This window comes from Apium graveolens, chromosome 7 (assembly GCF_009905375.1).
Source record: "Apium graveolens cultivar Ventura chromosome 7, ASM990537v1, whole genome shotgun sequence".
NCBI classification, from domain to species: domain Eukaryota; kingdom Viridiplantae; phylum Streptophyta; class Magnoliopsida; order Apiales; family Apiaceae; genus Apium; species Apium graveolens.
The window spans coordinates 189960976-189974977 of NC_133653.1; the positions used below are offsets into that span (position 1 = coordinate 189960976).

Genomic DNA, 14002 nt, shown 5'->3' on the forward strand with positions numbered 1-14002 from the left:
AACAAAATTTCTTACAATTCAACAAATTGTAGATAATATCTATTTTATATAATTTTAACTAATAATTATACCTATACCCTCCTCTTAAATAAAGGATATATAATGACCTACCCTAATTATACGAGGGTATAACGTATAATTGTAATCTTTAATTTTATAAAGGAAAAAACAATTCTTGAATCACTCTCTCTCTAACAAACTTCCACTACGTACGTAAGCACGCACGTACTAGTACTATCCTACTACCCTAAAAAGAAGAAGTCAACGCTGATCTGCCTTGTGTGAGAATGCAAGATTTTATTTAGTGCATCTTATAAAAAACCCTAAAGCATCTTATAATTTAATATCCCTTTATTTTAGTCAGTATTTATTATTTGCACCCACCGAGCCCTGTACATATAAACAGCACGAGCTCACAGCAATATTCCACAAGCAATCCACATTTGTAACCAAGTTAGTAGAACATACATTATATATTATAGCATCTCATTATTCGGCGGAGAAAGAAAAGATGGGCGCAGTAGAAATGCTACCAAGAGAGTATGGTTACGTGGTTTTGATTCTTGCTGCCGCAGGCTTTTTGAACTTTTGGATGAGTTCTCAAGTTGGCAAGGCTCGCAGGAAGTATGAATCTATATATTTCGTCTTCTTTTTTTAAGATTTTGTTTTTCTTTTGCATTATGGTTGTTGATATATTTGTACGTGGGTTTCTAATTTGACTTTGGTTATTTTTAGGTATGATGTTCAGTACCCTACGTTGTATGCTTTGGAGTCTGAAAATAAGGATGCCAAAGCCTTCAATTGTGTTCAGGTTCGTTTCTATTCTCTTTTTCTCGTTTATCTTTTTTTTTGGATATCAAGTTTCAATCCTGTGAGATCTACTTTGATCTTGCTTCGTTGACTTGTGTTGACTGTTTTTGGATCATGGCTTGTCAAAGTGGAAAATGGGAAAAAAAAGTCATTCATATATTTCTTAGAAAATGTAATTTGGTTTTCTTTTATTCGTCAGTTATTATTAATATGATACACAGTAACAAGTAACATCCGTTTGTTTGTCGTGATACTAAAATATTATTACAAATATTCAAAGTACGCTTTGATTAAGTTTAGGGAAATAACATATGGTTTGATTTGTGTTTGAAATGGGGGGTACAGAGAGGTCACCAGAACTCACTGGAGTACCTGCCCATGTTCTTAACATTCATGACAGTTGGAGGGATGAAGCACCCCATTGTAGCTTCTGTGTTGGGTTGTATTTACCTTGTTGCTCGTTATTTCTATTTCGTCGGCTATTCTACTGGCGATCCCAAGAAACGCCTCACTGTTGGGTACGTCCCTCTCTACTCTCTACCAATCATAACTCACCTTTATAATTTACGGATTACTTGGATTAATTTGCCAGACCCAAACATTTTTTATAAATTTTTGTAAATATAATTTTGAAGCAGAGTGAGTTATCGAGTGTTGGGACCTTAGGCGCAGTCCGCTATAGGCATGTCAAACCAGAGCAATTTTTATCAATTTCAAGTTTTGTTTTGTATGTGTAGTCAAGTCCTTGCTTACAAATTGGTAAATGTAAGCTCTGGACTTTTTAAATCTATAGAGCTAATATATTGGCGTACACCAAAATCGCCATTATTTTAACATCAACTTGTAGACTTGTACTAGTAGACTTCAAAACAACGACAAGTATCACGCATTAGTCAGTGCTATTTATTAGTCCAGATCTGTTTTCAGAAAGATTATGGTTTTCTTTTTAATCTCAAGGTATTAATGTATGTATGAATTTGTGCAGAGTTTATAATTTCGTATCACTTATTGGGTTGATTCTTTGCACTGTGTCTTGCGGAGTTGGTTTTCTCCTTGCATGAAGAGAGCTGGGTTGATTATGAATCTCAACTGTGCATTTTCTTTGTAGATCTACACACTTTGGCTATTTCAATATTGTAATCTGAAATTTTCTCCAGATATAAGATTTTGTAGTACCTGCTGCTATTATCATGAGAAATTTTACATTTCTGATGGAATTGTCTGTCAAAGGGATTTATAACTTAATTTAATTTATCAGAATAACTTCTGTTATTAAAAAAAAAAACAGCTTCTAACTTGAGACTAATTTCTCAACACAAGCACCCCCTTATTATACAATGAGAACAGGGAGGACTGATGCATAAATGACCCCCTTATTATACAGTAGCACATGCACCCTCTTCCAACCAGGTGTCTTTATACTCTGGTTCTCTCTACAGTAGCTCCGAGCAATGTGCTGCATTTCCTACGCTATTCACTAATTTAACTATTGCAGCTTCTTGCCACTGACGGATTGAAACTGAATACTATAAGTTACCATAAATTTATGTGATTCTTTCCTGTAAGCACAAAATCCCTGCTGCGCACACACACAGATACCTCTCCCTGGTTAAATCTATGCAGGCAATTGAATGCGAAGAATAAATCATCATAAATAATAGCCTGAATATGTTTTCCATGAAAGCCAGTGTAAGCTATATCCTTGAATTCCACAGCATCAGCTTCTTTCCTCCTCTATGTCAGTTATAAATTTATGTACACTTATGCAACCTTCGGCTAGGAGATAGAAGTATCTCCCGTATATCTAGTTCCCTGGATACATGTCAAAGACAGCAATATTTCGTTACAAAATATTCTTCTGATTGACAATATATTCTCCTACGAGATGCCTCATTCCACAATACTCTTATAATTGACCATGTATATAGCTGCTACTGTAACAAGAGCTCCAGTAAGTTGCATAGGCGAGAAGGTCTCACCGAGATAGAGGAAACTGTGTGAAAAAAGAATAAATTAATTGTCGAGGTGCAAAAAGGGCTAACACCAGATTATAAAATGTCCAATTCTCTTAGGAATGGCTGATTGATTTTTTTGTTCTTTATTCTATCTTTCTTGATGAAAACTGTTTATTCAAACTGAGATTGCATATAACCACATGAAAATAGAAATGGCATAGAGGGGAGGAAGTAGCACCACCTCATAGTGCTTTTACATATTTCATTATTATCTTACCCAAAAAATGAAGCAAACAACGGAGTCAAGAAAGTAAGAGTGCTCAGTTTCGTTAGGCTACCTGAAACAAATCAATACATGTATGTTATTATTGAGGAGCTTCAGGTAAGAGATTTTAATAAATATCTGCACAGAAATAGTATCAATCTCAATTCAGAAACCAATTTATAAATCTAGAAACCAAATTATATCATATAAGTAGTTCCATCAAATTTAGATTAGGTCATTGTTAGGCATGAATTAGTAATGCTGCTGCTGAAAGATATGTATATTAATATCCAATATAAATCACCTCTTGTTGCATTGTAAAAGTATACACCATAGCTTATGGCACTTCCAAATATGGAGGTATAAAGAAGAGCCAAAAGATCATTTGTTGTAAGCTCCACAAGTCCCCCACTGATGGCAGGTTCATGATTAAGTATAGCAATTCCCGCAAGAGGTATGCCACCAATAATCATGTGCTGTGATAAGATTCCAGTACAAAATGTGAGTCCCTTGAAAATGTGGTTATTAATATTTGGTAAGATTTGGTATAACTGCTTTAAAGATGAAATGGTTTGACAATTATTAGTTTTCGTTTGTAGTCACCAAATTACCTACTACTTTTGGGCTGGCAAGCTTGTGCTAGCATTATCTTAAAGCCATTTGATGAGCTCCAAATGCAAGGTTGGCAAGTTAATAAATGGATATTTACTTCCTCACCTAGATGTGGTATATTTTACAGATAGCATACTGTATTGGACTTTGGTGTTCCATAACATTAACCACTATAGAAAAAAGTGCATGTAATTCACTAAGAAGTAGTGTGTTTCGACTGAATCATGAATCGTATCTTGTTTTGTTTTATCTTGACATTTACTCCGTCACATCGTCTGTATTCCCAATTACCTCTGAATGAAGAGGTTAGAAATCTGAATCGTGCCAAGAAAAGAGTCTTTTGAGTCCAACGTGTAGATACTTGCTAGTTGCTATTATTCATTAAGAATTAACTGTTATTTCTATTAACACCTCATATTGTACAACAACTTCCAGCTATTAGTCAGTCAACATTTTAGCTCACTTCTTCAGTCCATCTTTATCAAGAACTTTGTAGTTAATAGTTATAGATTATAAGTGTATCAAATACTAATACTTCAGGAATAAACAGAACTTACCCATCCTGTTGCCATGATAGGATCAGAGTATTTGGAAACCCAGCGGACCATAACTGTACCAACAGCCATGCTTTGCGCTGCCAGAAGCATCCACCATTCCCCACTACCCCACAGTGAAAAATTATTTTCATCAGCAGCAATAGCAGGAAGCTGGAACATCAGTCAAGACAAACTTAAATCATTACAAGTTACATATTATCAACTAGAAATCTAATTAGCATCTGGACCATATACAGTAATCTACTGATTTTTTGAAACTTTAGAAACACTAGAAAAATCAGAAAGATAAAATGTCATAATTTTATTGTCCATTCACAACCTGAAAATGCATTAACCAAGTATCGTAAATACAACTGTAACTAGCTAATTTTTATAAAGAAGATGGCTGACTAGCTATGGTTTTGGAATTTAAACAAACTAGTTTAGAGTAGCTAACATTCAGCATCCCAAGAGTTATACACGATTAGAATTTAGAGTTAATCTGAACCAGTTGAACAAAACCACCAAGGTTTTTCGCTACAGTTAATTCCAGCCAACTTGTTGTCTAACACTCCTTTCTGTTTCTTTTTTTGCCACCGCACGCATTTGGGGTCAAATTGGGGGATGCAAAACATCAGTTAGTTAAAATGTAATAATAATTTGGGACGAACGGAATCCTAACCTTATCAGTAACTTCTAGAATTCAGAAGAAGAGCAAAGACAATGGTGTGGTATTAGCGGTGTTTTCCATAAAATATAGAACTCAAGAATCCAATGGTGTGATAATCACGGTGCTAAAAATAGCATTTTGATATAGTTGGTTCTATATATAGCACCAACTACTGATGTTGCTATGTGTGCCACATCATCCATGAGGTGATAAATTGAGGAAATAGATAGAGGGAAATTTATAGTTGCATTTTAGACAATTTAGTTATTTTAGAGCCATGTAGTGGAGTCTTATTGCTATTTTATTTTTAGTGCTAAAATATAGAAAAACTACATCAATTTTAGTATCACCATTGTCTTGCTCGAAGATCGGTCATATATTGCTCTAATATACAAAATAATAGGCAAAAGTAAATGTCAAGCATTGGGACAAAATAGTACCTCGAGAAGTAAAAGACCTATTACTCCCAACACAAGCCCGGTAGCTCCAACAAACCCAATAGATTCTTCAAATAACAAGGCTGCAAGTACCGCTACAGTTAGAGGCTGTGAATCAATTATGACCTGCAAATGATCATACAACTCTAATCAAAATGAAACTTAAATACCAACTAAATCAGTGTCACAATACTGCAAAAAATGGTTACAGTAGTACAAATTAGTTTGTGACATTGTGCATATATATACAAAAATACAAATTGAAACAAGTATTATGCAACCAGTACATTCACCTCAAAAAAAACCATCTAACAATGCATGACACCAGAACCCGAACAACTTTTAAAGAGAGAAACCCGAAAATGACACCAGCATAACTCGATTAACCCAAAATGCATGATCCGTTATATATATATTTATATCAGACTTTACTACAACACATGAATGTGACACACACCAGTACAACTCGATTAACCCAAAATGAATGACCCGTTATATATATTTATATCAGACTTTACTACAACACATGAATGTGATACGGTCAAAGTTTTAGAACATAAAATTAACACGTTTACAAACACAAAAAGACCCAAAAAATTGAAATGTCTGTATAACTTTTGGGGTACACATGTATCACAATTAAAGAAAAACATCAGTAAAAATAAATTTAGAGGCAAATTTATATAGTTATATAAATGACATACACTGCCCAAGCCAGCTGATGTCCTCTGCAATCCTTGTGCAAGAAAACCCTGAAACAATCACACAAAACCCATAAAAACCAATTCTAATTTCAACCATTTTAACCCATTCCACACCTAAAAAACCACAAAAGACACACACCTGAAAACAAGTAGCATCAACAAGAGCAAAAACACAAATAGACAACCAAGCATTGAACCCTGATGGGAATTTCCTCCCCCTGTAAGCAGCAAAACCAACCAGAAGCAAACCAGCAGGAACTAATCGAAACGACGACACGAAAAAAGGGCCTGCTTTAGGCAAAACCTCCTTCATAGCAACCATAGCAGTGCCCCAAAAGAAAAATGGTGACACCAACACTGTCCATTCCCAAATTAACTCACCCAAACCCCTTTCTTGATCACTTGGTTTTTCTAAAAGATCATTTGAAAGCTCATTTTCTTGAGAGTCAATTGAAGTGGGCTTCATTTCTTGATCAGAAGAACTGTAAAGATTAAATCTTTTTTGGGTTTTAGTAGGTTTGAAAGTGATGAGTAGTGGGAGTTGATGAGTTAAAAGTTGGGTTTTTTTAGGACATGAGTGGAAATGTGGAGTATGAATGTATGAAGAATATGAGAGAAGAGTGGAGGTTGGTGATGGTGTGTATGTGTATGTGTGTGCATATGCAGTAGCAGAAGCAGACATGTTTTTCATCATTTTATTGCCTCACCCTCTCTGATTTTGGTTCTTTTGTTTTTGGCTCTGTGTTCTTATCTCATACTTTGATATAGTACTTGGCTGAGGAATAAACTGTCTTATATTAATTTACATGTATAAAATCTCATTTACATTTTTATAAATTATGACAATTTGATTTAGAGCTTAAGACTTTTGCAATCTTTTTATGTGAAATGAATTTACTGTGCATTGAAAAGAATTAAACTTACTGTGCATGACGAGATATAAATTGTATGCATATGTATGTATGAGTTAGCTATAACCGAAACAGAAATGCAAAAAATTGCATTATTAATTTAGTTTCAAATCAACATTTTGGTTTCAGTTCTTAATATATGCAGAATCAAATCAATTTGAAGCCACTGTAATCCTATCTGTAGGATTCTCTTTGCCAATTGTTTTTTCTTCATATTTAGATTCTATATGATCTTAAAATTACATTTAAAAATAGAAACAAATTAATACTCATCTAACTTCTTGAGAATGACTGGTTGTCTGGTTCCTTGTATATCACCAATTTCCAGTACAAAATAGGCCATTACAAGTTTACAACCTACTTTACTACAGAATAAACAAAGCAAAACCTCAAGCAAGGTAATGTTTCCTCAAGCAAGCACTAGTTCCAACTTTCAAGTAACAAAATAAGCAATTTACTATACTGATTGATCTATATATAAAGTTTGCTAATTGCTACAAAATACTTCCCCGGGAGAGAGGGGTGGGGCCTTGGGTGGGTGTTAATATACAAGATTTCTCTATCCATGCATCTCTGGCATTTCCCAAAGGGCTAGCACTCTGTGAAACAATTCTACTTCACGAGTAACAAATACAAAAACAATTGTAATTTAGTGAATTGGTAATTAGATTCCAAAGAAAGCATGTGAAGAGGGCAAGATGTCAATGTAGTTCAGGAAAGCAAACTAGGCCCATTCTCAACAGCCATACGAGTGTTTTCATGGGGGTGATGCCTGCCCAACTGAACATCACCGGAAAAATGGGTCCTTGCCTTTGCATAAGGAGCTGCCCTTTCTGTGCATAATAGAATCATATTATCAATAACAAAAGATGATTATACAGTTGGATCTTCTATACATTCAAAAGTGGTGTCTACCAGTGACCATTTTTAAGTAATACTAATATATTTTTTCAATATTGCATCGTAGAAGGAAATTATTGTGCTCGCTAACAAAAGGAATCAACTTATATCAATTAGCAAAAAAAACAACTTATATTGATACATAATTTGCAAAAAAATTGGTGTTAACATAAATTCTCTTACTTGCAATTTTCTGAGCACGGAGTATATTCTGTCTTCGTTTCCACCAGCATGTTAATACTGTACTTAAAAGTAGTAGTGCTGCAAAAGCCCCTAGCCCAATGCCGACTATTGCTCCAGTAGACAAATGAGGCCCACATGTTGGTAGTCCAGGTATTCCACATAAGCCAGAATTATCTGTGAAACTGAAAGCATCCGGTGAATATCTTTAACAGCAAACGTGTTATAAGTAAATGACAAACTTAAAACCACATTGCACCCGTGAAAATTCAATTCTATGGAAAAATTCTGAGCTCAGTGACTAGTATCACTAGACTATTACAGTGAAGGCAATAAAACGCTTCTGGACTCAAATCACAAGATTCAGCTAGCACCATCAAGGTTTGCCTAACCTAAGGGCTAGATGCACTTTGCGGAGGGGATCAAGGGACTACAGTTGACCAAGGACCGTTTAAATTACTTCAACACTATCAATCTTAGTAGCACTTGTGTGGCTAATACCCCTCAATTTCATAATACAGTGCTACAGCAGTTACTTTGGCTCCTTTATATTAAGACAGTGCCTTTCCCAGGCCCCAGTGGATTCTTCGATGTGCTAAGACTGTAGTCCATCCACTTAAAGTGAGGTAGAATGTAAGCTATAGCTGCACATCTATCATTTTATTGATTATGTGCAATAGTACTTGGCCTCCATGGGAATAAATATATAAATCTAAAAAGTTGTTTAACCAAAAGTATTACGTTGATTATGTAAGGTATAAAGTACGTCAAGTTTCCCCTAAGCTCGCTAAAACTCCTAAAGCACCTACGCATCCATCCAGTCCATCTTATGAGATGGCCAACTTAAAGAACTGGGCAAAAAGAGGATTAAACAATGAGACTTTTTAATGTGAACATACTTGAAGCTTGCTCTGTGCAAAAGCCTTCCACCTAGTGCAGATGGAACTCTTCCAGAAAGAGAGTTACTATTAAGATTCCTGAACCATAATGACAGAAAAGTCATGCTAAGTTTCCTGTGTAAACAAACTAGTTCTGATACCAAGGGACTTGGAAGATCTTACAGTGTCTGCAATGATGTCAACTGGCCAAGGGTTTCAGGAATTGATCCATTGAAAAAATTGTATGATAGGTCTCTGCAATAAATGTTAGGTTTAGATGCAACATCGACATAGTTGGCTAACTAATATCAAGCACTGAAAATTTATAATGTACGAAACCAATAAAGAGAGTGCCGTTCATATAATTAATAGTATATTCTCTATATATACTGATCTATTCCCCCATATAATTAAATTTTTTATTATACGCTTTTTCTTGGGAATAACATTGATTAATTATTCTTGAGATCGTATAATTAATTGTTTATTATTCGCTTTAATCTTTTGATATGTTATGCCTTACAATTTTTCTAGGCTGGCAACTGTACCCAGTGAAGAAGGTATAGTCCCACTGATGCTGTTTCCACTCAAGTTTCTGCATATACACAAATGAGATATAAATAATAGTTATATATAGGAAGATCCATTCAATGAATACTGCTATTTTCAGTTATTGTTCCCAAAAGACAGTGCAGCAAATGTAATATCTTCATCAATACTTGGCAAAAGAAAGGTATCATTATCAAAATCAATAAGTTTGGATAATATTTCAGTAGTATTGCACTTTCGATACATTGAATAAATAATAAAAAAACAGCAAACACGGATAACTAACATGCTTTGGAGATTCTGTAGCCGAGACATGTCATTTGGCAAGGAACCCCTCAGACCTTGATTGTCAAGGACCCTGATCAGAAGGAAAAAAAGGAGAAGCTAAACTTAAATACTTGAAAATATGAAATGTGGAATATTATAACAATGTCAGATATCTAGGATAACCAAATTAGAATGGTTTAGCAACCACAAACAGATGAAAATTTTAACTGGTAAACATATGATAATTTCCGCAAGAACATGAGGGGAAAGGAAAGGATAAAAAGTCAAATGAGGGGAAAGGAAAGGATAAAAAGTCATACATGTACATAAATGCTTGTCACACATTCATGAGAAATAATCAAGCGCTAACAAAGTAGACCACTAGACCATTCTAAAATTCTTAGGCGATAGTAACATGATCTTGTTCAAAAGGAACATGGTGATTCCTGAAAACTAGAAAAAAAAATGGATACACGCCCTTAAACTTTTTTGGCATTAAAATCTTGCAGTGGCGAAAAGAACCATATTTCTGTAAGTTGCAGTGGCTTATAATTATTAGAAAAGATGTTTCAACCAAGTGATTAAGTGAACACTTTTTTTGCTTTTATTCATCTAATAATAGGACAAAACATGTAGCTTCGTGGTCACGACTCATGGATTGTGATAACAGGAACCTTCACATGATCAAAGTGTCAATAAGTAAACAGTCTTAACTCTTTTTGCAGTCACTTAACTTATAATACAAATGTTCACATGATATGGGTACGCAAGGGGCTGGGCTGTGCATCTGTTGCATTTCTTTATTCTCTCTATGAGCTTTTAGACCTTCTATGGCTAATTACATATTTTCCAAGAATAAGATTCATAATTTTGTGCACTCCTTGGATGGCCTCTGAACAGTAAGAATTGTTTAATGCCCATCAAAAGGATGTAGATGATATCACAATTTTTTCCCCTACAGATATGTATTTTTTGTTGAAAATATGAGTAACGAATGCTGTCACATGGTACGGAAAATAAAAAATTGAAAATGAAAAGAAGTCCAGGAGCAGTAATTAAAAATGAGATTCTTACAGTCCATCAATGACCCATTTACTGCTATTTTTGTCAAATTTACAATCTGCTCCGCTCCATGGATGCTGTGGCGGAACACATGGATCACCATTCCACCCAAATCGAAGTGGAAGCCCTAGTGCAGTCTTCAATTTCTGTAAAGCCTTAACTGATAAAAAGAAGATAAATCATGTTTACACTTTGTATCCATCTATATAAATATCACTGGCCTATATTCTGTATGTATCATTAAAATTTCAAATAAAAATCACAAAGTAATAACAGAGTAAAGTACACTTTGATTGATTGAACTGTAAGACAAATTCTTTACTGATGTTTACAAACATTTAACTCCAATTAAGCTTCAAGTCAACTTTGAAAAAAACATCCTTTTAACACACATTAGCACATTACAAGACTTAGCAAGAAAGCAGCGTATTAGAGTTATGGCATTTTTTATAGTACCAACCTATATAATTAAAAGTTTGTTAATAGCAAATATATACTTCTAAACAATAATGCCTAGCTGCATCAGGATTCATGATCAAGCCTCAACATGTCAAAAGTTGAAATGAGACTCTCATCCATGGAGATTTGTTTCACCGAATAAATTTGCATATTAGTCAATGACTAATATAATGGATTAGCCATATACTAGGACTGCAGTTAAAAACCAATGCCCCAGATGAACAGCAAAGCTGTGTTTTGTCTCTTAGAAAAAGTAACAACATAATGCAACTCGAAACCCCTAGCATTGTAGCATAGATACCCCTTTTTCACTTGTAACAAGAGGTTGAGGGTTCAAGGCTCGGAGGAGGCATGTGTGTGAGGATTTGAATTTCTGAAAACAATGATCACAAAAAAAAAACAATGCAACTTTAATGAAAAAACTTGGTTAGCATACGCACCCTCATCATTATTGGTTTTAGACTCAGCTGTGATAACCTCAAAGATTTCGATAGCACTGACTATTGCATGACTGCCTCTTTTCGGGTGAAAAGTTATCGCCAAGCTCCTTCCATTAACAGCAATAGTAGTGTTCAGTACAAGAGCACTGTAAATATTCCCAGTCATATTCACAATATCAACATCTGTAAATGCTTTATCACCATTTATCACAATATCAAAAATTCTTTGTCCTGCCTGACTGACTGAAGGATCAATCTCTGCAAAGTGAAACCAAATGGAGTAATTTCTAGAGGGATCCACATCTAATGTGAACACTAAATCGGGCTGGTCATCAGTACTAATAAGAGCAGTCTGATAAAGAGGTTCCGGATAAAAGTTTGGTGCCTGTGAGGCCTGTCTGATTTGATCTTTTGTAGAAATGACACGATCAGAATGCCGGCCGAAAGTACTGATAGAGTTCCAGAATCGATCCCCACCCCAAAGGTCCCCACTATAGTCTGCATCAAATTTTGGATTCTGAGCACCACAGCTGAATCGTTTACCAGTTCTTAGAATAATTCCTTGGCCAGAATGTAGGCCGCCCAATTTGTAAGCACTGTCATTAACTTGTAAAATTTCTATAGAAAGAATAGCCGGGTCCCCATGACCAGTGCTATGGAAGCAAAGAGTTGCAGTGTCATCTGTAATATATACAAGGGCTTCAACAAATGCCCGTTCATCATCATGGTTACTCCAACCAGATGGCAAAGAATAAATTAAGGTTCCTTCAATAGAGACATCAAACAATGGTTCATTGTCAAAACTTGGTTCGGCAACCAACCCAAAAAAGATTCTCACAGAATAGTGACCACTGGGTACTTTATTAATACTATAGCAGTTCTCGGGACCTTCAGATAGAGGGAAATGCCGAAGTGTGTTGAGTGGAGGAGTGAGGAAACTTGGGCGGGTTGCATTAGCAATCATCCCACCACTATATGCAAAATCTTTAGACCATCGTGTATTTGTTGGCGGAGTATGCACATCACTACGTGCTCCGCAGCTTATTCGCAACGCATAAGGTGCTGCATTATTCAAACATGATTCCAAAAAGAACAATAGTAAGCTTATGACTATCTCATTATCTCACATTGTTACTCGCACAAGATACTTAATCAAACAAAATTAAAAACCTACAGCTTTCAATTGAAACATGAATGCAATTATATACACTCTACTTAACATAAATCACATAAACCTCCCTTATCTATGATCGGATCACAATCTTGATTTCCTACATACATGTTTAAATTTCCTTAGCACTATCACTTAATTAAATAATTATTATAAAGATATTACATAAAAATTCTCTGCATAACACCATAACTTAAGATGATATCGGAGCTCGGGTTAAAAGAATTGTCCATTTGCAATTACGCCCTACTTGTAACACCATAACATAACTTGATAAAAATCAAAGCCCTATTCCCAACACAATTTTCAGAAATACGGAACCTTAACAATCAAACCTACATAAATAACCATGACATATATCCACTTCTACAAACACCAAAAAAACTACACGAAATGAAAATAAAAAAAATCTCCAAACCTTAAAACAATTCTCTAATCTAGTACAACATTGTCATCATCTACACACCACAAAGTAAAATAATTCACAAATACACCTAACTCAACTAAACTTATTTTTACATATAATAAATAAAGCTAGCCTACTTTACCAAAACCAGAAAATCAACTCAATTGAAAAGTAAAAAAAAACATGAGTAATTGCAATGCAACACTATAACCTACTTACATGTGATGAGTAAAAACAAAAGATCAACAACATTAACCTACAATTATAATAACACATACATACACTCAAACATATAAGATATTAATGTAGATAAGTGAAGTGACCTTTTAAAGTATAAGAAAGCAGAGGAGCTGTGGAGAAGATGAACAACAAGAGTAAGAGAAGCTTGAGCATATTGGGGTTGGCTGTACAGAATGGGTTTGTTTGGTTGTTTATTTTTCTCTCTCTAGAAGACCGCCATAATTATGTAAAATTTGTAGAAAGAGAAAGTGGAGAATGTGTTGTAGGGACGCCGTGATTGCCGGTCAAATGTAATGTTTCCTCTTTTACTAATGTTTATTTATTCTGGTTTAATTACTTTATTACGATAAAATCTTCATAAATATATATTTTTGAGATCGAAAATATTAATTTTCTTAAATATTGCTAAAATTCTGGAGGTATTAATTTACTTAAACTGTTGAGTTAGTTTATTTATTGAAACATTCATTTAACCACATGCTTCATGAGGTGTATAATTATTGTTTGAATTTATTTATAAGAAAATTATTGTATGTATGTTGAAATTAAT

At 34.7% G+C, this 14002-nt stretch overlaps 3 protein-coding genes across 4 annotated transcripts; 1 reads left to right on the plus strand and 2 right to left on the minus strand.

Moving 5' to 3' along the window:
• The first annotated feature begins 358 nt into the window (after positions 1 to 358).
• LOC141672280 (uncharacterized) lies at positions 359 to 2022 on the plus strand. Its single transcript, XM_074478848.1, has 4 exons — positions 359 to 624; positions 736 to 811; positions 1156 to 1328; positions 1796 to 2022. The coding sequence occupies exons 1-4, from the start codon at positions 512 to 514 to the stop codon at positions 1869 to 1871; spliced, it is 438 nt and encodes a 145-aa protein (XP_074334949.1). The 5' UTR covers positions 359 to 511; the 3' UTR covers positions 1872 to 2022.
• A 112-nt stretch (positions 2023 to 2134) lies between these two features.
• Positions 2135 to 6746, minus strand: LOC141672279 (WAT1-related protein At3g02690, chloroplastic). Its single transcript, XM_074478847.1, has 7 exons — positions 6129 to 6746; positions 5990 to 6037; positions 5289 to 5411; positions 4200 to 4349; positions 3335 to 3506; positions 3043 to 3103; positions 2135 to 2803 (listed from the first exon to the last, which is right to left on the minus strand). Exons 1-7 carry the CDS (start codon positions 6681 to 6683, stop codon positions 2701 to 2703), a joined length of 1212 nt encoding a protein of 403 aa, XP_074334948.1. The 5' UTR covers positions 6684 to 6746; the 3' UTR covers positions 2135 to 2700.
• Positions 6747 to 7331: 585 nt separating this feature from the next.
• LOC141672492 (receptor-like protein 4) lies at positions 7332 to 13724 on the minus strand. 2 transcript variants are annotated; one of them, XM_074479109.1, is made up of 9 exons: positions 13536 to 13719; positions 11636 to 12697; positions 10749 to 10896; positions 9694 to 9765; positions 9382 to 9453; positions 9042 to 9113; positions 8880 to 8957; positions 7984 to 8165; positions 7332 to 7733 (listed from the first exon to the last, which is right to left on the minus strand). In XM_074479109.1, exons 1-9 carry the CDS (start codon positions 13603 to 13605, stop codon positions 7612 to 7614), a joined length of 1878 nt encoding a protein of 625 aa, XP_074335210.1. In that variant the 5' UTR covers positions 13606 to 13719; the 3' UTR covers positions 7332 to 7611. The 2 variants fall into 2 exon arrangements, with proteins under 2 accessions (XP_074335210.1, XP_074335211.1); XM_074479110.1 differs by lacking the exon at positions 7332 to 7733 and having other exon boundaries at positions 7998 to 8157; positions 13536 to 13724.
• Positions 13725 to 14002: the final 278 nt, after the last annotated feature.